At 37.3% G+C, this 24507-nt stretch overlaps 1 protein-coding gene across 3 annotated transcripts in view; it reads right to left on the bottom strand.

Moving 5' to 3' along the window:
* Positions 1–24507, bottom strand: part of LOC306845641 (amphiphysin-like) — a 28893-nt gene continuing 4386 nt past the window's right edge. Inside the window, exons 2-25 of one of the 3 annotated variants that reach the window (XM_079378550.1) lie at positions 21557–21637; positions 18155–18209; positions 17984–18078; positions 16624–16719; positions 16342–16449; positions 16130–16215; positions 13244–13319; positions 12078–12160; positions 11146–11284; positions 10842–10964; positions 10605–10706; positions 10422–10445; positions 10127–10153; positions 9634–9810; positions 7142–7183; positions 6584–6742; positions 5580–5633; positions 5116–5163; positions 4837–4890; positions 4503–4544; positions 2810–3040; positions 2027–2200; positions 1319–1420; positions 1–1238 (exon numbers count right to left, since the gene is read on the bottom strand). In XM_079378550.1, the coding sequence (XP_079234676.1) occupies positions 1134–1238; positions 1319–1420; positions 2027–2200; positions 2810–3040; positions 4503–4544; positions 4837–4890; positions 5116–5163; positions 5580–5633; positions 6584–6742; positions 7142–7183; positions 9634–9810; positions 10127–10153; positions 10422–10445; positions 10605–10706; positions 10842–10964; positions 11146–11284; positions 12078–12160; positions 13244–13319; positions 16130–16215; positions 16342–16449; positions 16624–16719; positions 17984–18078; positions 18155–18209; positions 21557–21637 (2283 nt within the window). In that variant the 3' untranslated portion in view covers positions 1–1133. Of the gene's footprint in view, positions 1239–1318; positions 1421–2026; positions 2201–2809; positions 3041–4502; positions 4545–4836; positions 4891–5115; positions 5164–5579; positions 5634–6583; positions 6743–7141; positions 7184–7796; positions 7830–8127; positions 9811–10126; positions 10154–10421; positions 10446–10604; positions 10707–10841; positions 10965–11145; positions 11285–12077; positions 12161–13243; positions 13320–16129; positions 16216–16341; positions 16450–16623; positions 16720–17983; positions 18079–18154; positions 18210–21556; positions 21638–24507 lie in introns of all 3 variants that reach the window. The other 2 variants (XM_079378548.1, XM_079378549.1) reach the window with 2 other exon arrangements.

The following is a 24507-nucleotide window of genomic DNA, read 5'->3' as shown; positions in this document are numbered from 1 at the left end:
CATATGAACTATTCTTTATTCACTTTACAGTTAAATTAGCACAGATATGTACATCACAGAAATGCTCTACAGTGAGGCTAACAATACGAACACAGGAGTGATGCTGTTTTTCATCTCAGAACCAAACAATAAAGACAATGATTACTCTATCAACCAATTACATATATTGCATATTTTTTTAGATTTCCCGCCCCAAATTTTCCCACTCATCATTGGCTTAAAAAATATAAAGTTCAATAAATACAATTTCTCCAAACATAAAACATCATTCACAAATGAATATTTCCACGTCCATATTCAAGGATAAGTTCTGCATTTATCTCCTTTTGAATATAATACACATAATGTCTGTAATCATAGGGAGCTACATGTTGTGATTTGCAATTAGCCAGGTGCAATATTTCAGATTTCTTCTCAAAACATTTCTCATGCTGTAAACTCAACACATATCCATATTCATCAAGAGGACTTTGATTAATTTGGCATAAACACAAAGTCTCGGCCATAAACTATGTCGATATTAAATATATGCCAAATACCACCACCATAGCCGCGCACGGCCAGCCGTGAAACTACAGAGAACACTAACGATGATGCAATGTCACATTTATATCTGAAATATCGCAAAGAAAACACCTAAGTTTTGTGTAACACTTAGAATGGTTAAATAGATCATATCACTACAAATTCTGATAAAATTCGCTGCAGAGCAACAAAGTCAATACAATACACTTGGTGCAGAGAGGATAAGATTACTTTTGTCTTTAGAGGGGAAACTCTCACTTTAGTTCTTCGTTAGACAGACAGGGATTACATGTGGAGGTCACCAGAGTTCCAACAAAGCACACATCAATTCGTTGCTGCTCACAGGTAAACAAACAAAAACAGGGATTTTATCTTGGTTTGCGAGAAAAGGTTGACCATACTATCACGTCATGCTTGGTTATTTTCTTTATGCTCTGAGTAAGTATTTGTGTCTCCTCTTGCTTCGTTAGTCGATTGTGTTATTTCCTCTTATGTGGTATTTGCCTAGTCTGATTGACAGCTGTCATCAGTACATAAGACTTCATGGCGAGGGGCTCTGTCTGCAAACGTCCACATCCATGCGCCTTCTGACGACACGCTGAACCCATTTACTCCAGACGCTGTGTAAAGTTTTCAGGAAACAGTCCTTTGTGAGCCGAGGTGCCATGCTGTAGCCAGTCATTCTCTCTGATGCCAGTGAGCCAACCGGCATCCTGAAAAAACGATCAAAATGAGCATCAAATCATAAGAAAAGTGAATAACACAAAAGTTAAACTTTGAAGACAAATCATACCTGATCTTCAGCTAGCTCTGTGGGTACTACCAAAACAATGTCTCCTTTCTTCAGCTCCAGTTCGTCTGGGTTTGCTGCTTCAAAATCATGCAACGTTTCAACCTACAGGACAGCATAAGAATAAGAAACGTGATGTACATTAAAACTCTGTTAATTTTTACTACATGGCTTTCTACATTATTCTGGCGTTTCCTATGATTGGCGTCCACTTTCTTTCAGCCTCTCTTTTCTTAAACACAAGCGGCGCCATCTTTGTGTCTCAGTTATCGATTGTAGTTTATTGAAAAGTAGCCTACAGTATATTTCCGCAGCGTTCGTCTTGTTGCTCGGTTGAATGTTTTGTACACTGTAATGGGCTATTTTTTTCTTAGAGGAAGCTTTAAGGTTACTGTATATCCACTTTATTTTTAAGCTAACCGCTAGTGCGGTAATTTAATATGCAAGGCTTCCAGTTTCAGCCGCTTCCAGTTGGTGTAGCTCTACACAAAAACCTTGGCTATTTTATACTCTTTTAGTTACAGTTTGTTTACTAATAAATCGGAATTCTTGCATTTTAGAATATGGAACGATATTTTATGACCACGATTATTAATTTGGTGAGTAGCCATGTAATTAGCAGAATATTGTGCGGTCAGCAGATAATTATTGCAAATTAAATGTACGACTGTACTTTATCCTATACTTAAGTGGTGTTTGCTTTATATTCACCTTGAAAAGGTATCTAAGAGGCATTTCAGAGGAGACGTCTTTGGTTGTATGGCATTCTGTGATCACCCCATTGCCACTGGTTGCTATTGGAGATGAAATATCACCATCACGGTCATCGTCACCCTCATTACTAGAGGCAGGCTCAATAACAACAGAAGGGATAGGCATCTTTTCCTGAGGTGAGGGAAAGAAACAGCATCACTCAACATGCAACTCAAGTGACAAACCTAAAGGTAAGGTATGCAAGTACATTTTTGACAAGGAGCTTGACACAATTAAACAATAATATATACACATACATAATACATCCTTAAGAAAGGTAATAACTTAAAAACAACTGAATAAAAGAGAAATGGGTAACACTTTACAATAAGGTTTAATTGTTAACTATATTAGACAACATGAACTAGCAGTAACAGTACTTTTACTGCATTAATTTCGACCAAAAATGTTTTAATCAAAAGCTGTATCAGTTGACATTAGTTAATGTGCAGTGAACTAATGTGAATAAACAATGAACAATTGTATTTTTATTGACTAACATTTACACCTTCTAAATGAGGCTTTGTTGTGAAATGTTACCAAAAATAATCGTGACATTTCACGCATTAAGTTACAAAATTAAAAACCCAGCAAAACAGGCTTGTTTTAAAGCATTTTGATTCAATCCTAAGTATCAGAGAGTTTTAAAGTACGGTCCAGAATGGTTACATAAAGAAACCAGGGTCTTGCATACCAAAGTGGCCTGCATACCAAAGTGCAGAATCACAGGTGAATATCTACCTCCTCACTCCAATTGTTTGCAGCACCCTCCTTATTGGTTTCATCCCCTGGTTGGGGCTCAACATTATCAGGAGCATCTCCTGGTTTGGGCTCAATATTATCAGGAACTTCTCCTGGTTGGGTGTCAACCTTATCTGGTTCATCTGTTGGTATGGCCTCAACATTATCTGGTTCATCTCCTGGTTTGGCTTCTAGTGAACTGGCCTCTTCCTCTGGTTTGGCATCTATATTCTGGAAGAGGTGCTCAGGAGTGAGAGCCAGTGTTTGAACACTCAACACAAGCCACTCATGTGGATGGATCGATTTACGGCACCACGGAGGGGAGCACTCAGAGTGTCACAATGAGGGGCGCAGGGACCAGTTTAACTTCGGAGGTTAAAACTGTCCCTGATGTGGAATGGCAAGTCAGTTCTCAAAAAAAACAGACTTGAGTTTCACCAAAAGTCAAGTACTTTGGTTAGGGGAAATGTTCAACAGACGGCATGAAGGAACAGGGGTCATGATTCACTTCCTACCGTTATGAAGCAGTATGGGTGAACATTCCTCAGATCATAGTGACTGTATGATCTCAGTATACATGTGAAGAAGGCTTCAAAATGTACCACCACCCAAATAAATTACTAAAATTGAACCCATTTTTGACCTGACAGCAAGTATATAAATAAATTAAAAACCCATTACAATTCAACTAAACATAGATGCATAGATTATATTTACACCTGAACATTTATACTCCACTTGCTTTGTCAAGTTTGTTTTGTTTCTTACATTTGTACGGTGATGTAAGAATGGAGTCACCATGGAAACCGAAAATGGGGATTAGAGGGGTAATAATAGTCATCAGTTAAGTCACTATTTAAAGGTTCAGTAAGCAAGGGAATTGTCGGGTTATAACATCATCTCTGTTTAATGGGCTTTAATGTGTGCAACCTTATGTGGATCAAAACTGTTGTAACAGAAAAGACCAGGGAAGAAAACATGAAATGAAACTTAATTAAAGGTACAATCAGAAATGGCAGAAACAGTGACAGCGTTAGCCTTCTAATTATCCCTGGATCTAAAATCAAAGTTTTGTGTTTGGAACGAGAAAAATACATTATGTCAGAGCTGGATGGCGTTTGTTGTTGTGCTGCCAGGTGTTGCAACTGCTCATTGTACCCTCAAAAACTTAAAATAATACATACACATAAACAAAAAGATGGGTTACGGGTTTCGATTAATGCCACACCGCATGTTAGAAGTCTCCATCCATCAACACATACTGTTAAAAAAGCATTCTGCAAGGCTAAATGACGATGTGTGTGGCTACCATCTGTCCCAGTGCATCAGTTTGGTAACCACAACATATTTCATATGAAGCCAGATGATGATTTAATATCAGACTGAGACACTATATAATATCTAAATAATTCTATGTTACAAAGTGTTCTACAAAGTGCACTCACCAAGAATGGAAATTGTGAAGGAACCCAAGGTAGTAAGGTCATATTTGACAATATCAGTGTTTAAATAAATTTTTTTTAAATTAATGTATTTTCATATGGCTTCATAATGATACAAAACAATTAGCAAAAATAAATAAATATATACATACATAAATAAATAAATAAAAATACAGTAAATACTTAGACAGAAATGTTGAAATAATAGAATGAAACAAATATATTTGATCTGTTAAGACTTAAATAGTTACCGGAGTCTCTTCAATGGGAGACTCTTTATCCTCAATAGTGTCCTACACACAAAGAAATGTGGTTGTCAGCATCATTACACATTAATTTATTCAAATGAATAATGACACGTACTGCAATGATTAGTCAACAAATCTGTCTGTGGTCATGTCAATATCTGGCTTCCAGATACTACTCATCTTTTTCAGAGCCTGGATGCTTAAAAACATCTCTGTGAACTACTGTTGACCCTAACATGTCTAAAAGCTTAAAAGTGAAGCTAATAATAATAAAACAGTATTCATAATTTCATAATTGGAAGGCAGTGAAATTATAAAATGATATGAGTGAAATTACCAGAGCCGCCTCTGTAGGTGACTCCTTCTGTGTTTCTTGGACAGAAGCAGATTCCTACATGCAAATACAAAAACATCCATGCTTTCTCCAATTTCTGTTATACTTCCAAATAACACCACCTGTTTTCCGATCATATCTTTCATCTCATACATAATTCATTTGGACACATTGCAAGCTGTTTCTACAGAGAACAAGGATTTGATAGATACAGTACCTAACCAAGTACATATGCGACAGTACTGCAATTCATGCAATTCATTAGACATAAGTTATAGTTACCGGGGCTTCTTCAATGGGTTGCTCCTTTTCTATGTCCCCAACTGGAAGCTAAAGAATGGTTGAGACTTTATCAACAATAAAATCTCAGGCTCAACCAAAGTCTTTGTGAAAACAATGTTATTTTAAGATCCACTAGATAACTGTGCTTCTGACATCCTACTGTTGCTAAGGCAAAATAAAACCAACACTTAAAACTGATCCCGATGCATGTCCAAACTAAAAAAAAAAAAATCACAAATTAACACATTCAAAACACACTCCATAAAATAAAAAAAATCTATTAAAAGAACTTATGTAACTGGCTAATCCAAAAGAAAAAGATAATTCAGAGCTTGCACTGGTAGTGTATGCAATTTTGTCTTATGGAAAAAATCTACATGTCAACAATATAATAAAACAACTATATTTATGTACACTTATTTCAATGCAGGCTGTGTTTTAAATCATTTTTCAGAGGTACATACCTCAGCCTGCTCAGCTGCCTCAGTCTCAGCAGACACTGGAGACTCCACAGTGGTCTTTATAAACGAGAGTACAGATATGATCAATGGCTACAGCTCATTTCTGATCAGTTTGATTTGAGGGAATACATGTACACTGCCCTCCAAACGTTCGGAAACGCCCTAGAAAAGTGGGGTTTTGGACAATATTGGCATAAATCCTTTTTAATTTGTGATCATTTTGCACTGATAAGGGACAACACAAACTACGAAAACATTTTATTTATACATATAAACAGTTTCTACATAGAAAAAAACTTATATTTTCCATTCATCAAAATATCCACCATTAGCAGCTATTACAGCTCTGCATAATCTGGGCATCTGAGCTGTCAGTTTATTCAAACATTGACTTTGAATTGGCAATCAGTTGTTGAAGCTACAGTATTAAGGTGTGCTGACCCAAAAATCTTTTAAAAACCTGGGCCATGTTTAAACCAGTAACCAGGCATCACAGCTGGCAAAGGGGCATGTCTGACTTTGACATGTATATATTGCCATTATTATGTTTTCTTGCTGGTCTTCAATGATAATGTCAAGTTACTTTAATGTATTTGCACCAAAAAAAGGATTTATGCTGATATCGTCTAAAACCTCACTTTGCCAGGGGTGTTTCCAAACTTTTGGAGGGCAGTGTATATGTAGCGGACAACATAACATGATGATCATATGACAGCAACGGCAATAATCATGTTTCATGCACTGATTGAGAATGATGATGAAAAATTCTAAAAACACAGATATTGATGAAAATGATAAAAATAGTACCAACAGATTGATGTTAATTAAGATAACGATCATGACAACTATGATGAGGATGACGATGTTGTGATGAGTCTTATCACACTAATGATGGAAAGCATTGACGTAAAAACGTTGACAATGGTGTTGATGATGACGATGATGATGATGATGGTGATGACTATTTCTGATGACGTTTAGACGTTTAGAAACTCTTTGTCACTCACTGTGGCCATCTCTGCAGGGGGGCTTGAATCTGTGATCTCCGCTGGTTGTGTGTCTGTAGGGGGAGTGGTGACAGGACCCTCCACACCCTCAGGTACTGAGGCTGGGGCTGCTTCACCTTCTCCTTCAGCTACATCACCCGCTGGGGCCTCAGCCTCAGACTTTATATACATTTACAAGAGAACAATCAGAAAAACTGTCCAATGACACCTTCACTACTTGACCAGTATAAAACCCATGAGTTTAAAACCACTTTGAAAGATCTATACTTTGCAACAGTAGTTGTACAGTCAGTACAGTGGGAATTTGAGGCACGACAATCATGGGAGAGCATGAAAACAAAATCATTTTCTTGATAAAAATGCATATGAAAACATTTTCCTACAAAAGGGGAAAAAATAAAAAGAGGGAAAACTAACTCAAAAAAATATATTACAAATAAACATTCATGGAAATAAATAAATGCCCATTGACACTCATTAAGTAAGTATTTTTTAGGGATAGTACGGACCATTACAGTCAAAACCTTTATCTTTACTATCAAAAGACTGTAAACTCACCATCTTATCAAAGTCGGCCATAAATGTTGGGACTGTTGCAACCTAAAAACATAACAGAGAATAAAAAGGTAGAGTTAAGCAAATCATATTTACTTGTATGAAATTTGCAAAAAAAAATCTGCTAGGTTAGACTGGAATTTTGTTTTCATTTTTTTTTTCAAAATAATTCCTGTGAGAAATGGTTTAATGGATCTTTTAGGGAAAAGGAATTAGTAGGGATCATTACAGCATTCGATATAAAACACCATTAGGTATATTAAAGCAGGGCCACAGTTATTTTTTAATACGGTTCTGCATAATCATTGTAAAATTAGTGTCATCATTTACAAAAATTATTTTATTTGTTACTTGTAAAAAAAAAAAAACATGAATAATTTATAGACTCCCTGGGGGTTAAATTTAGTTGCAAATGGTGAGATCCATCATTTAATTCTTAACATTTTTTTAAAGATATTCTTAAATTACTTAAAATTCTTTTGTTTTTAAACAAAACCACCAATTCTAAACATTGCTAAAATGCTATCATGCTAGCACAATCACTTTGGACAATGTGGCTGTTATGTTTGGCCACATTTACAGTAATTAATAAATGTCATTATGAATTCTCATTTAATCTATTGAAAAGTTAGATTAAACTTTCTACGCTCCTTTTTACCTTAGAAATTCCGTTAAAAGCCTTGTTGGACACCTAAACCAAATTAAATAAGTAATTAGCATGTAAATCCTCAAAGACATGTATTTTAATTGCACAGACTTAGAGGACTGTAAATTCTATTTGAATTTAGCAAAACCAACAAACTATGAAAGCAAGCAAAGGAGAGAGAGGAGAACAGGTCTCGGGACTGTGGTCTGTGGGAGGGGTTCCAGGGTCCAAAGGGTTTTGTAGCAGGGAAATATTATTTCATCTGCAGGCAGGAAAGGAGGGGAATATTCTTGCTGTAGTCTTGTCTACACTAAGCTAAGCAGAGTGGCAGGAAGTCAGGTACCTCTTCCAGCTCTGTATCTATTTCTTGGTATAACTTTCCATATCGCCGGTTTGCAACTTCGTCTTCAGACAGGTCTGAGTTCTCTGGCTCTTTATGACAGACCTGATCCTCTGCAATGGTACTTTTAGGATTAGAGGTGTCTTGTTGCCCAGGGAAGGAGGTAAAGGGGTCTTGAGATGGAACAGCCTCACCTGGCCAGCCTGCTGTAAAGTTTCCTTGGCCATCAGAAGAGAAGAAGCCACTGCTATCACTCACCTCCTGCCAGGAGCCTTTACTGGAGTTCTCAGAGTCTGCAGCTGGTGCTGGGAAAGCTGCCCACTGGGCAAACCCATTGGCATCTCCAGTTTTGTCATCAAAGACATCAGAGTCTTTTTCTTCTCCTCCAATCTCCTTTGTCCCAGTGGATTCCCAACCCCCTGCCCACCCTTGGCTGTTCTCATTGGTAAATGGGTCACCACCGCTTTCATTGGCGAAAGGATCAGATGTGACCTCATGAGCAAATGGGTCCTGATTGCCCCCAGTAGCAAAAGAGTCTGATGTGAATTCAGTGGCAAAGGGGTCCACTGCCCACTGTCCTTCGCCTCCTGGCTGGGTCTCAGCAAACGGATCGGAATGAAACCCAATTTTTGGACTCTCTGTTGATGACCCTTCAGTACCAAAAATATTGCTGCCTGTTGTAGCAAAGGGATCACTCCCAGAAAAGCCACTGGGACCTTGGTCCAAGTTGGCAAATGGGTCATCCCCAGATGCTGCAAAAGGATCATCCCCTGTACCAAATGAATCATTACCTTCAGTGTCAAATGGGTCTGAACTTGGAGTAGAGTCAAGAATATTTTGAGGCGTATTTGCTCCTGCTTTGGCTGGGTCTGAAAGCTGCTCATCCAAGCTCTCATTTTCAAGCTCTGAGACACATGGTGTTGCTTCAGACTGATCCCAGTTGGCTGCAAATGCATCGCCACCAAACCCAGAGTCAGCAGGGGTAATCTGCTCAGGGACACCATCAGTCGTGCCCCGGTCTGCAAAGCACTCTTGGGCCACAGTACCTTGTTCTGGTGCCACAACTGGATTCTCATCCTCGGCACATTCAAGCTCATCATCTGCACTGACCCACCCACCGTTTTGTCCCGGGACATCACCCCATTCTTCAGCAGTCTCATACTCTGACCCTGATCCATCCAGATCAACCTGGCTAGACAGGCCCCATCTGGAACTATCTCCCCCTATGCCTTCTGTGGTATCCTGAATCTCCTGACCAAACTCATTGGTGAATATGATTCCAGGCATTGGTTGCAAGCCCACTGTCTCCTCTGTATCTCTCTCCTCTGACCTGCAACCTGCCTTTTCTTCTGCCCATTCCACTTGATTTTTATCCCAGTCTGTCTGACCTTCCTCTATACTCTCTTTCTCCTGTCCTGGATGCTGTTGTTTGGCCTCGTCACCCCCCACAGCACAGGGATCACAGTCTGGGTTTGGCTCAGGATAGTTTTCCGGATTCCAGGCTCTAACCTCATCTGTGCCTGCCTCTCCTTGAGGCTGCGATGCTGCTTCTGTAGGCCAAGCTTCAGCAGGTGGCCATCCCTGCCCATCCACTGCAGGTTGAGCATTTTCAGATTCCTCTGTACCCGTAGTGGCAGAAGAGCCAAAGTCAGCTGCCCAGTTGGCAGTGAAGCCAGCATCTGCCGCCTGATCAAGGAAAGAAATATAATAAGTGGTTACTGTCCAAATAAGTTTCCCCCATGATGGGGGCCAACAGAGGAGGGAACAGGGGGGCAAAAGAAGACAGATTTAAGTATGGTACATGAATATGTTTAAACCACAATGTCACACTGGAGAAATGGGGGACAGATTTTTAATTTGTAACATGAATTAATAAATTAACATTTAAGAAGTGATATGGCATTTTTCCAAAGTCTTGAAAGCTGGAGGTTAAATCTGCCATGAACTTTAATTACATTTGCAATTTCTTTCTACTAAGACAATCTCGTCAGTCATTACTTACGGGCTGTGCAGGCTGTGCAGTATTTCCCTAGAAATGAACAGAGATATCAGGGGTATTTGCTGTCAAATTAATGCTCAACAGGAACGTCTGTAAGCGTGTCATGAAATTACAGCAATATCTTCACATTTCATGTCAGTGCAAATTTATTGTTTCACGAGACTACAAATCTAGGGCACTTTTTTGACATCAGGACAGGAGACAAGATTCTGTCATCAAGTTACTAATAGCACCAAGATTGCTCTCTTTTACATCATCTCACATAGATCAAAAAGTACAGGCAAAGAAAGCAGATTACCGTCCAAAGATCCCAAGGTAGTGTCTGTAAGAAAAAAAAATACGCAAGAATTGAAGCTTTATTTCTTGATTCATGTTATTACAGTATAAATAAAAATAGAATGAATGCTAAGCTGTACAAATTTTTATTTGACTTGTCACTGTCTCTATTTTTTTATGAAATATGCAGAGTGTGAAGAAGGACCTGAGATATGGGTGATTGGGTCTGCCCAATAGGTGTACTGGCATCAGGTTTGAACGGATCAAAATCCAAGTCCAGGAGAGATTCTCCAGGTTTCTCATTTGGCTAAAGTAAGAACATAAAAATAAAAATGAACTGACTATTAAATAAAGTCAAATGCTGCATATGTAAACTATTTTACCTCTAGCAGATATTTACCTTTTTCCATATTATCCGTAAAGTAAGTGAATGCTCACTCACCTGTGGTGATGTAACACTGATCTCTGGAAAACCTCCATCGAACAGGTCGATTATCTGCTCTTGTTGGAGCTCCTTGGTTGGAGTAACTTTTGGAGGAGGTGGTTTTGGAGGTCCCATCTTGAGCTGATATGAAGAGATACCATGTGTGCCTTTGAACCTCACAAATCAAAACCTCACAAATACTGGTCAAGCAGAGCATATGTACTAATTTTTTGTACTGCATATCATGAATACACTGCAAACTTCCTAACTACTTGAACCTTCATTCTGAATGCTGCTGTACTTGGAGGGGTTTCAGTTCTACCTGTGAAGGTGATTTGGGTCGTGGTGGGCCAGGAGAAGTGGGCCTTAGTGTGTGGTTGGGGCTGGCAGCTGGGCTGCTGTCAGGGCTCTCATCATCAGGTGGGGTGGGAGTCCTGGCTAATCGCAGGGGCCCTGAGTCGCTGTCAATAAACAATGACACACAAATTAACATCTTGACAACTTATTATAGCTTCTTTTATTCTGAATGTATTATTTTCACTAGCTCAGAGCTCTTGGTAGAGATTTCTAAGAAGGGCAGCTTGCAAACAACATGTCCGAGCTTTGATATGTGATCTATTTAAGAGATGGTCTTACTTCATCAGTCCAAGTCCAAGTACTGTTAAATTTATCACAATGAGCTCTGCGTATCACCTGCTTTTCACTTTGAAGCTATATTTGGATGTAATGATGCACTTTCAGTGTAGGACAAGTTTGAGAATCACTAAAAATAATAGTTAAATAACAATGTGTTACTTTGTAAATTACAAGCAAGAGAGAAACATTTGAAGCATAATTACCCATCACCTACCAGAACAACAAAACTAAACACTATCGCCATCTGCCTCAAACACAGTGCTGTTGAACTATGGGGGTTCACTGCACTACAAACCAATTTTGTGCACAGGACATTTACTTACTAAAGGTGTTCTTTCACAAAGAACAAAGGTGTTTTCCTTTCTAAACTAAGAACAGTAAACCTCCACTTACCGCTTCACTCTGTAACAGGAAGAACACGAACAGAACCAAACCATATGTTTGATTAAAAGCTAGAATTATGGCAATAATCTTGTTTTCTTATTTTTCATTATACTGTAACATGACAATTCTTCAGTCTTTGTCTACTATGTACAACTATCAGTGCCATCAGCGAATAAGTACATTCTGTGCAGGGAGGTTAATGGAGGTTAATGGAGGTTAAAGACTGTTCCTTACCTGGGTGCTCCCTGAATCGTGAACATTTTGTCGGAGTGCTGTTCAGCGAGCTTATTCATCACTTCATACAGTTTATGACAGAGCTGGATCCAAAACGTAGAGAAAGAAATACATGTAAAACATTTTTTAAAAGAACTCGAGCACAATCACTTGCCTTTAGTGAAATAAATGTTGTCATTCAGGTACTGTGGTACTACTGAATATGCTGTTGTGCCTGCTAATTTTTTAATTTTTTTTTCCTTTTTTCACACAATCATTTATAAAACAATAGTATGCAAACCATAATACATTCATAATAGTAATTCATCATCACCTTCATGAACAATGAATGCTCAACTGACTGAGGTTTTTCTTAATGTGAAATAAAGTAAAACAAATGGTTTTCATTCCTTCAATAAAAGTCAATAGTGATGCATTGATCTCTATACTGATCACAGTGACACAAATAGAGCAGACCTTTGCAGTAGTTTTTGTGCTGAGCACCATTGTTTACCCCTTCTAGCGAAAAAGTCTTTAACAATGTACTGATGCCCACATGCTGTGTCTAATAATAATAATAATAAACATAATCTACCAATGCGGAGTTCCCAGCTAAAACATTATAACCTTCAGTGTGGACCCAAAATGACAAATAATGACAGATGAAGAGGAAAAAAATCAGCACTAATTAATGTCTCTAAAATTAGAAAAACAAGAAAACAAAGGTTAAATAATAAGATAAAGAGCAATAGTCAGTATTCAAAGAGTATTTAGTTATCTATTTGAATGTAGAGCAGGCAGTGCATTTAAAAAAGTTGCTTTCCTACACTGCATTGTTTAAGAGATAAATAACCCTATAAATAGCACACACGCACACGTTATCTGTCTTTCATGAGTAATAGCCACAGCACAACTAGCAGCTTGAATAGAAAATGAGATTTCAGACGAAGCATGAGAGCTTTTCTCTGACTGACTGCATGGATCAGAAACAAAGTTCCTAATCTTCCTGTAAAACTGAATTTTGTCATAAACCACTCTTGAAAACACAGTAGCCTGTGACGGCTCTATAAACCCCCATATAGCAGGAACTATTCCTAGGATGTCAATCACAGGTTACTCACTATGTCTAGAAACAAGTATGACTCACAAGGAGGAGCTTCAAGAGCTTTAGAATTAAACCCACTCACAAAAGAGATTTCTCTATGGAATCGGGCTTCCAGGCTGGAGACGTTCCGGAAGGTGCTCACATAGAAACCCACCCGACTGCAAAGAGCAAAGTAGAAGAATAATGATTAGACTCCTGCCGCCAACAAGTGCGCAATATGTTGAAGAAGCATCTGGACGATGTTCAAAGAGAAAAACAGATGGATGCTGATGAAGTCATGAAGAGTTAGGAATTCCTTGTTTCTATTTAAAAAAAACAATAACTTTGTACCATATGTGTGAAAAGTACTACTTGAGTGAAAAAGGCAAATGAGATGCACTAACACAAACCTCTGCACCTCAAACATTACTGTACATCCGCAAGATATTAAAGCTTTTTAATCCTTTTTAAACAAAAGAATGGGAAATTATATTTGCAAGTTGCTGCTATAAACTAAAATGCCTCAGCCCACACTTATACATCAGTAAAAAAACATAAAATCCTAAATAATACAAATCTAAAGTGAAATGGCCATTTATGATGGCTGCAACAGCTTTAAATGTATCGCAGTCATTTTTTTCTTTGGTCTGAGCTGAAATGAGCATGGCTACAGGGCCTGGTGCAGAGAGGAAGCTGCCGATTGGATAGATTATGTAACCAGGCTGTTGCTCCAGTGAGCAGACAGACCCTCTCAGCAAAATAACATACTGCTTACCAGAGCATATTCACCACAATATACAACTGACCATAAGGTACAGTACATACACCTTACTCGTATTACCATCCAAATACTGTCTACAACAACACTCAAAATAAAATACTATGTAGTTAAAGGGATAGTTCACCCATCATTTACTCGGTAGCACTTTATTTTACAGTCCTGTTCCTCATGTACATACTATGTACATATTGTAGTAATTATAATAACTAGGTAATAACTAGGTACTAACCCTAAACCTACCCCTAAACCTAACCCTACCCCATGTATTTACCTTATATTACCAGTACTTTCTTGGGTAAGTACACTGTAAGTACATGTATGTACACGTACTGTAAAATAAAGTGCAACCATTTACTCAGTCACGTTGTTCCAAACCTTGTCTGTTTTTGTCCAAATAATAAAGTCAATGCGGTCCAAAACAACATTAGACCAAATTGAATTTCACTATATGAAAACAATAATATTTCCATGGTAGAAATAAAGACTTTCACTATATGGACAAACACAGAAGGAAAGAAAGGCATACAGGTCTGGAATGACATGAAGGTTACTAAACAATGACGAATTTTCACTTTTGGTTGAACTGTTCTTTTAATAACACATTACTGCAATATACAGGATATTGCACAGCATAACTACATATATGCAGTTGCACATGTAGAGTAAATCAGTTATATGAATATAGTTGCATGAAAAAACATTAAAAGTGCTCTAAATAAACTGGTGAATAATTCTAGACACTTCAATTCTGATCTTTGTGACAAAGCAGATGACTCCTGTTGTGTAAACCAGCTATTTATAGCATGTTACCACATCTACCATATCAGTCCTGCTATTATCATCGATATGAATGTTGTCCATATCCAACGCATTCAATCAACAATTTAAAAAAAAAATACACTACCTTTCAATCCACGTCAGCCCACTAGCTTAACACCACGGAGTTCCTTTAAATATGAACTCCCCCCAGACAAACATGAAAAGCAAGGATGTTTTTGCAACAAGACAAATAGTATTCAAGCTACATCAATTGCATTTTACAAATTTGCCACAATTTCTTCTAAGATCACTGCATCATATTCCTTTCCCTTTAAAAGTGTTGATAAAACAACATCTTACCTCCTCTATTGTATGTAACCGCAGCGGTGACATGAGTGTTCACAGCTAGCATGCTGTGCAACTATTGGATAAATGTGGAATGCTGGGATGTAAATGTACATTCCAGGAAGTCCTTTGGTCAAATTAAATCAATATTATCGGCCAGAGCCTTGTATTGTCAGGGCACCAGGCTGTAACTATTACAGCCACCCCTCTGAGAGTACAATAATTAAACTGGGCATGATATGGCTTTTGTTATATAAGAGATTGATGGTTAATTATTGAGCTAGTCTTGAATAGAATGTTAAGAACCAGTTAGTGTTGAATGTGAACAGTGTCAAAGCATGACCCACCGAAATGCACTAGAACAACTAGAACAATGCAAACAGCGAGGCAATTTTAACTCTCTTGGCCTTTTTAGCACCATATAGACATCTGTAATGAATCCATACAATTTATAATCTGGTGGTCTCAGCATATCAAATGTTTATTAACAGAATTAAAATAATGAACTAGCTACTATAGAAAGACATCAGGATACCCTAGTAAATTTTTAATACATTTATTTCATACTAAGTATACTTCAAATCTATTAACATATTTCTGGACATATCGCTCAAGGCTTACTGATATAAAAATTATAATTAAACTTTATTTGGAGTACTACACAATTCACATTTCTTAATATTAATCCTAAAAATGTGTTTTAATGTCACTATTGATGAGGATTGTATGATCATTGAATAATATCAATCTTCAAATACAAGATATTTAAAGTATACCTATAGTATACTTGCAATAGTTACACTATAGCACAAACAAATACTTCAGTACATCTTTATTTGGACTACTTTCGCACAGTTAAATTATATTAAGCACAAAATGAGTTGTTCCAATTTAGCAGACTTTAAGTATACCAGTTTAGTATACCAAAAGTACAATTGCAAGGTATTTTTATTGAGTACATAAATATATGTATTTGTAGTATACCTAGCAAGAAATAAATGAATTTCAAATTTTAAGTCAATGTATTTTTCACTAGGGTAACCAAACTGGAATGCTTTTAATGTAGTATAAGACTCAGTAGCAGTCAATCTTAAAATGTCTCACCTATCCCAGAGTGTGGGTAGTTCATCCTGCAGGCCAACGTTGAGATCATCAAAAACCCTTTGGGCCTTTTTCAAGTCTTCCTCTGCCTACATGGTACATATGTTCAAACGATAGCTCAGATGATTGTATCAGCAACTCTATGGTTTCAGCAATTTTATTCATAATATTTTAAAGACTAAATTGTGATGCATAAACAGAAAAGACTTGTATACTTTTGCTATCTTCTTATCATTCCTCATGGTTGAAGCCTGCAGGGTCTCAAGATGGTGCCTTGCACTGTCATAGTCAATTAACTTCCTGCTTCTCTTTGCGACACGAATCTGGAAGGAGGGAAACACTTGTGGTTACTATGGTTACCCTTCAGCTGAATGTTTTGCATTTATTCTCAGCACTGCGCTGGCATATGCGTCATCTTAAACAATACGGACGATGATAGGGATTTGAATGATCCATCCCTTAAAACCAATTCATCATGAGTAAAATGAGATTGGCACCTTGAGATCTGGGAACTGAGTCAAATATGTTTCCAGTGTGTCGATGGTAGAGTCAACCAGCTTCTGATGGAAGTCCTCCCATAGAACATCACAGTTCTGCAGAGGAGACAGGACAGCCATCAGCCAGATTAACTGAGAGCATTTGACAAGCATGAGAGATTTAACAGAGAGGCGGAAGAGAGAATCTACTGTATAAACCCCCTTTGAATGTTATTCTGCGGCTCCTGCAAGATAAACAGATGAGTTTAGGTGTTGGATTTATGATTCAGCAGCAGGGAAATTAAAATCTAATTAGGCTCTTACTCATTCACAGAGGATGCAAATCAGATTGAGGAAGCTGAATTCATCGCTCCCCCTCGGTGAGGTGTGAGTAAACAAAAACGAGCGTCCTTGGGTAAATGAAATTGAAATTCTCTGAGGACAGTGTTGAGTCACAGCCTCACTCCCCATACTAAAAATGACATATGTCATTATCCACTATTAATAACTCCATCCCTCAAACAACAACATCTGTGTGCCTGTGTGCAGAAGAACAGATGGCATGGTTTGATTTTTTTTCATCAGTTTGACACATGAACTTTCTCTGCTGTGTGTGCTGCATCTTCTGCAATTTATCTTCAATAGCAAAAAGGCCATGACACATTTATTTTCTATAAATAGTTATATACATACCTATATGCTATAATTCCAGCTATTACATTTGCTGTATGAGAATTTAAACAGCCATGACCAGTTGCCATGACCGCTTCTGAATCTATCTTATAAATTGTATGTGAAATGTATGTGCATGGGGTGCATAATAGACCTTAATGGCTCAGTGACTTGACCTCATTTTCCCTAAAAGGCACAGCATTTTAGCTTTGGCTCAGGTACTGAGTACAAATCCCTCAGCTGAGTCGTGTGAGAGACTGCCAAAACCTCTTGCCTGTTCTTAAACCTCAGATCTCACCAGAACTGATAAGAATGTTCTGAGTTGATGAGAATGAACGCCATTTTTATCCTCAAATGAACAAAATTCTCAGGTTACCAGAGGTCAGTTATTTCATTTTCACCCACTTTCACAACAGTTCTTGAGCTTATAAAGATGTGAAAAGAAATCAACACCTATCCTTGATTTTTAGCAGCTCTTTTGTCGCTGTGTTCCATATGCAATTACTCAGAATTGCCCACAAGCCATTGTTGGATTGATGGATCTCATCAACTTGTCACCACTAATATCTAATATTTATTTTCTCTATAAAAGCAGAAGTATATTTTATGATCCTTAGAAAATATTCTTCCTTGTAAATTTGACAATGATCATGTATTTTATTAATGCTAGTACTAACACATGGACTATCACAACTATAATTCTTGCTACCTTTCCAATGGTCATGACATCATCTTTGCCGTGCCAGTCAGGCTCATATACTTCATGTAGGGACTCTGTCAGGTTTCTAGAAGCTTGCTGCATCCCTGCAATCACAACAAAAACTAGTTCAGTATAGAGCAGACATGTGTATGTACTTGTGTGTATTTTGCAACGGTTCACCTTTCACAGCTGCTATGTAAGCCTTCATCTCCCTCTGTAGCCTAGAGCCCTCAAACTATAGATCAGAACACAAAAGAGATTTATTGTCATTTTTAAGGTTCATCACATCAGGCATTAAACCACACAGGCTGCTATTGATATACAAGTGAGTTTTTTCAGATTTTTCACAAAATGGCAGTAGTTTTATATATACACACTACCGTTCAAAGGATTTTTTGCTTACAGTTTTTGTGTGTATATATATATATATATATATATATATAAATAAAATACACATTCATTCTGAGCAGTCAAAACATTGCTGAAGTGAATCAAAACTGTAAAAACCTCTTCATGCTGCAGACTATAATAACCAGAGTTTCAAGCGATGGAGAATAATTGCTGTCCGTGGTGCTGAAATCACAGCATCACACTGAAAATCACAGGCAGTCATACAAAAGATGTGCTCACAATGAACTCTCCCGTCAATGCAGCAGATGGAAGTCATTTCATTCTCTGCATTCTACACAAGACCCTGTCAGGTGTGGGTGAAGGGATGAGAGCGAGGACTCACTTGCAGGAGTAAATGGGGCTTTATTAATTATAAAATAAAACAAAAACTACCCCGTAGGGGAAAACAGACTGACAAGGCAGGACAAGGCAGGATCGACGCTGAACCGGCACAGGACTGCAAACACAAGGAGATTATAAAGGGAGCAAATGAGGAGGGTAACGAGTAAACACAGGTGGGGCAAATTAACCAATAATCAGGAAACAAGGTGGGTGGGGTCAAGACAATTGACATGAGAGCACATGGCACATCGAACCAACCAAGACAAGCCATGTGCTCACACAAAACAAAAACACAAGCACATGGCCAGCAAAACAAAATCACTAGCCATGTGCACTAGCCAAAACAGGACACGAACACGCAGCTAATGAGAACACTCATAAACTGCATGTTCACAAAACATGACAAACATGAAAGCACGCATCCAGTGAAAAAACACAAGCTGCGTGCCACACAGAACAAGTCAAAACAAGAGAAAAAAGCACGTGGCCGAAACCGAACCGCGTGGCGAACAAAACACACACCCAGAGGACAGAGGAGCGTGAGATTGGAACTCCCACAGCGAGAACAAACCTGGAGCGTGAGTGTCCGAACCCCGACACGAAACCAGAACCGAGCCTGAACAAGACAGGAGTGCCAGGATCCGAACACCACGCCCCAACATGAAACAGAGCACACAGACAAGAGAGCGTGCAGCTCGAGCACACTCGAAGCCGCGCGCTCACCAGAAAACAAGACAAGAAGGGACCATCAGGGCTCCGTCACAAAACCATGAATAAACTAGACTGAAGTGACAGAACCCTGACAGACCCAGCAATCCTGAGACAGCAAAAGGCTACAAGGAGATTTGAAATGAAAAGCCCAAATGGCCTAAACACACAATACACAATATGGTTAAATAATGTGCTTTTAGATGCAGAAATATTTCAGCATAAAATTAGCATTTTTAATGAGTGTCTCGTCACTTTAATAAAAACACACAAACATTTTAGCAAAAGTACTAGTGTTGTTTTAACAGACAACTTAATTAGTGGTATCTTGGCCACTAGATGCCAATGTGTCATGTGTGAAATATTATAATGGTTATTTTAGCTTGACTAAAGGAATGGGATGTGGTTATTTAATATTTACTGGTTCTGGTGTCTTTTACGGTCTAGGGTGGCGATTACAATTAGCCAGTATCAGATTGACAGTATTTTACAGGCCCTGATGCAGAAAATTGATATGTACGATATCTCAGCGCAGTTGATGGCTCTGTGTATCAGCTCCAACAAGCATTTTATGAGCCAGACTGGCAGCATATGGTGTGTGGGTTCAGTTTTGGCTGTGACTGGTATCCTCCAGCTGCAGTGATTGACTCTGACTCAGCAAATTTAATATTGGACCAATCTATTTTGCATGTACTCCACTTTGCACAAAGCAGTTTAGAAGTACAGAGCAAAGAGTCCTTGATGTACCCCAAAAGACTGAGGAGGAAGGGGTTAAATGATTGGAGATGTTTGGAGGTGAGCAGAGGAGAGGATAGTGTTTCTGGAAGCACTGGCACACTGGAGCATAAAGCAGTCTAATCAGGATTAGTGAGGACAGGTGGAGAAGGTGGGATTAGACTGCTGCTTTTTCTTCAGCAAACACACACTTCTTCTGGAACTACACTTTCCCAAACTATCGGCCCTCACAGACACTTCTCTATAACTCCAAATTTAATAGCATTGCTTTTCATCATCAAAGTAATTCAATTATTTGAGACAAATAATTTTGTATTAAATATGGAGCTGTTTTAGAAATTCCAGTTAAATAGTGTGCATTACCTAGGCCAATATAATTTACCCAGCTGTAAATACAGTATGAACTGTGGTATTTTAAGTGTCTTTATGAATAGCATGATGATTTTAATGCATTTTTCATTTGCCCATTTCATTTCATCAAGACTTGTTTCGAGATGTGTTGTGGCTCACTAGCAAGAAAAGCATTAAGGCAGAAATGTTGCAACAGCGTCTTTGATTTAAACTTTAATAATAAAAGTTTGATGCATTGTGGTGAATCAATTCCAATTGTTAATTTAAATTAATTCAAAATTCTGACTCGATTCACTTTGTGTCACACAACAATGTTAACGGAGGGTGACAATTTTGATATTAAATTATATTAAAATATTATATGATAAGAATATACCAGAAGTATGTGTAAGTAGGTTATTTAAAATAAATATTAAATTAAATAATTCATTTTTGTGATTTACTTTTGTTCATTTAGTAACCATTTTTTAAGGTTTTTAAATCGTTTTTACTTGTATTCTGAATCTAATTGGCTAATTTGTTTAAAATGGCAGTTCCTTTAATTGGAAAAAACAACAACGTCCCTTTAAATGCTGAGATGTATACTAGCCAAAGGAAAAAATATTGAGATACTGAACAGCTAAGGCAAAGTGTACTGCATTAACCCACATATTTCTAAAGAAAGAGTGAACAGAGAGAATCGTATGTGTGCCGAGCATCCTGGCAGTGCCTTTGTAGTACTGTGGCATTGAAGTGTTGTAGTGACAGCAGTAATGAGAATCATTACTGAAAAGGCTTTTCAGACAAAAGAGAAAATGAGTCAACACCTTCAAAGTCTTTATCCTATTAGTATAGAGAACTCTTATAATATAAAATATGTTAGTGGTTATTTTCTCACTGATATTGATACTCCTATATAAAAGTGACATATTAACACAGAATGAGAGACATAAATAGAAATTTATGTTAGTAAGTACAACATGGCTTTCTGCTGCTAGAGGGAAAATCAATCCAGCATAACAATCACCCAGAGAGTCATTATACCACCAAAAATCAGTATTGCCCTATAGATCTTACCTCCTGTCTTTTGAAGTTCTGCACACACTGCTCAAACTGTTCATCTTTCGTCTCATCTGCCTTTCCCAACTTCTGCAGAACCTGAAAACAGAGTCAGAACCACATGGAGTCAGAGAATAATAATAAAAAAAAATATATATATATAGCATGAACATTGAAAAGGATGACGTAGCGACCAGTTCCCACAGCATTCTCATTGATTCAGCCGAGCCATGACTGAATTCCCATGAGGGAATCCTCTAACTGAACACCGTGTGGACAATATGATATTCACACAAAGAAAGGGCTGAGCAGTATGGAAGCATATGTGTAGCTAAATTCAATTTGCAATGTAATATGCAAAATGGCAATGCAATATGTAAAATGGCAATGTATTTCTGTATTTAAATGTACATTTTCCCATTCATATGTGCAACATTTAGAGCAAAATGAAAATTCAATTATATCATTTAAATTTGCCATTTTCTACACTAGTTTTAATATGCAAATTAAAAACATATTTTAAAGCTTTATAAGTTGCAAAATTAAAATGTAAATGTATTACCCAAATTGATTAGATATGTTTAACATGTCCAAGCAAAAACTGTAGCAAAATTATCATTTAAATGCTGTTTTTCCTAAATGCATTTAGACTTAGGGGTAGGACACTTGGGATTGCATTTTCATCGTGAGACCGCGGGATAATTGTAGCAAAATGCAATGAGAGTTTCAAAATGCATTCTGAGCCAAAGGTGCAGCAAAAGGGTAGCAAAATGGTGATTTAAACCATGTTTTCTTAAATGCATTGCCACTTACATATATGAAGTTTCAATTGCATTTTCATTAAATACCCCGTGATGAATATAGTTTAAGTCATTGTGGATTTGAAAATGCATTCCGAGCCGAGCACGCCCCCTAGCTGTCAATCATTACATCAAGGTAGGGCTCGGCAACAGGAAGCACAATAGGTCATTCACCATTAACCAAACGCTTTTAACCTGCCAGAACATCTCTCACTGTTTACACTCGGATTGATGCACATAAACAAACACACAGTGCTATTCTACACTTATTTACCTTACCTTATATTTTATTACTGTTTTATTTTTAATCCGTAAAATAGTGCGTGTTCCGTGGCACCTGAACAGGGACGTGCAGAGAGTTCGTCAGGAACAGGGGCTCAAATGTAATATATATATATATTTGGATACATTAATATTTTATATTTTTGCAATACGTCACAAAATTTTAATATACTTTAAAATACATTTTATGCAATGCTGATTTATTAGCAATGTTGGAAACCAGTCATATTTTTTTTCAGGATTCTTTGATGAATAAAAAGTTCAATAAGAACAGCATTTATTTAAAATATAACTTTTGTAACAGTATACACTACCGTTCAAAAGCTTGCGGTCAGCATGTTTTTTTTTATGTTTTTATTCAGCAAGGATTTGTTAAATTGATAGAAACAGTGATAGTAAAGATCAATATTAGAATACAATACAAATACAAATATCTCTATTTTGAATAAATGCTGTTCTTTTTCAATTTTATTTATCAATGAACCCCAAAAAAGTATCACAGGTTCCAAAATAAATAAATCAATAAAATAAAAATAAAAAGCAAAAAATTAAACAGCATAACTGTTTCCAACACTGATAATAAATCAGCATATTAGAATGATTTCTGAAGGACCATGCATTGAAGACTGGAGTAATGATGCTGAAAATTCAGCTTTGAATCAAAGAAATAAATTATATTTTAAAGTATATTAAAATAGAAAAACATTATTTTAAATTGTAATATTTCACAATAACAGTTTTTCTGTATTTTTTGATCAAATAAATGCAGGCTTGATGAGCATAAGACACTTTCATAATGCTGCATAATTATCAAAAATGGTAATATAATAAAGTCCTTTCACATCACCATTTCGCCAGCCTGCAAATTTTCATTTTGCACTAAATGTTGCACATATGAATGGAAAAATGTACATTTAAATACAAAAATACATTGCCATTTTACATATTAAATCGCCATTTTGCATATTACATTGCAAATTGAATTTAGCTACACATATGCTTCCATAGAGCAGGAGCGGGGGAGGAAGAATGGGCATAAATTACACTTCCTAGTCTGTCAGGTCTCTCTGCCAAAAAGAGGACTTCTGTCACATGACCACCTCGCTGCCCATAGTGACTAACACATAAAAATGGCACATAAAAACACTGAATTTGCTGAGAACAAGAGGGGTGCCTGTTTCCATTTTTTAACTAGTATTCAAAAGCTACTTAATTTTCGCTATACCCTTTTTATGAAACGTTTGAATTTCTAAAAATTTACACAGTTTGACTCTGATTCAGTACTCAACATGAATAATATAAAACATACATACAATGACAACAGGAAGTCAATGGACATAATGTAAGCAGGTTCTGTGCAAACAATAGAAGTCTTTATAGCCTGTTACAAAGGCAATGGATGTTTTGCTTTGGCAAACACACTTACAGTGCTTCACCAACAACCTTTTGGTTTTTTCAACCAGTACAACTAATTGAGATGGTTGCATGTTCCTCTACAGATCAGCTATCCTGTACAAATGGTACCTGAAATCAGGCAACCTAAAACCTGTGCTTCATTTGGTGTAAAAATTAACTTGTTTTATTAATTTAATCTAATTTTAGCTCCTATAAGGTAGCTCCTTAATGATATTAACTCTGCATAAAATATGTTAGATTACAACATTCCCCAAATGTTGTCCCAATTAGCCTAACAGATCTGTTTAAACTGGCAGCATAGTTCATATTGAGCAATATTGCAGATTTACAAGCTCTCAGCATGCACTGCAACATGAATAAATTGTGTGGTTATAGTTAAATACTTGTTGTTTTGTGCCACTATTATTGGGATTTGTGTTAGTTTTAACATCAGTGTAATTACACAAGAATGTTGGGTTTTTTCTTGTAAAT

Source organism: Barbus barbus (genome assembly GCF_936440315.1).
Source record: "Barbus barbus genome assembly, chromosome: 26".
NCBI classification, from domain to species: domain Eukaryota; kingdom Metazoa; phylum Chordata; class Actinopteri; order Cypriniformes; family Cyprinidae; genus Barbus; species Barbus barbus.
This window is presented reverse-complemented; position numbering and strand designations above follow the sequence as displayed.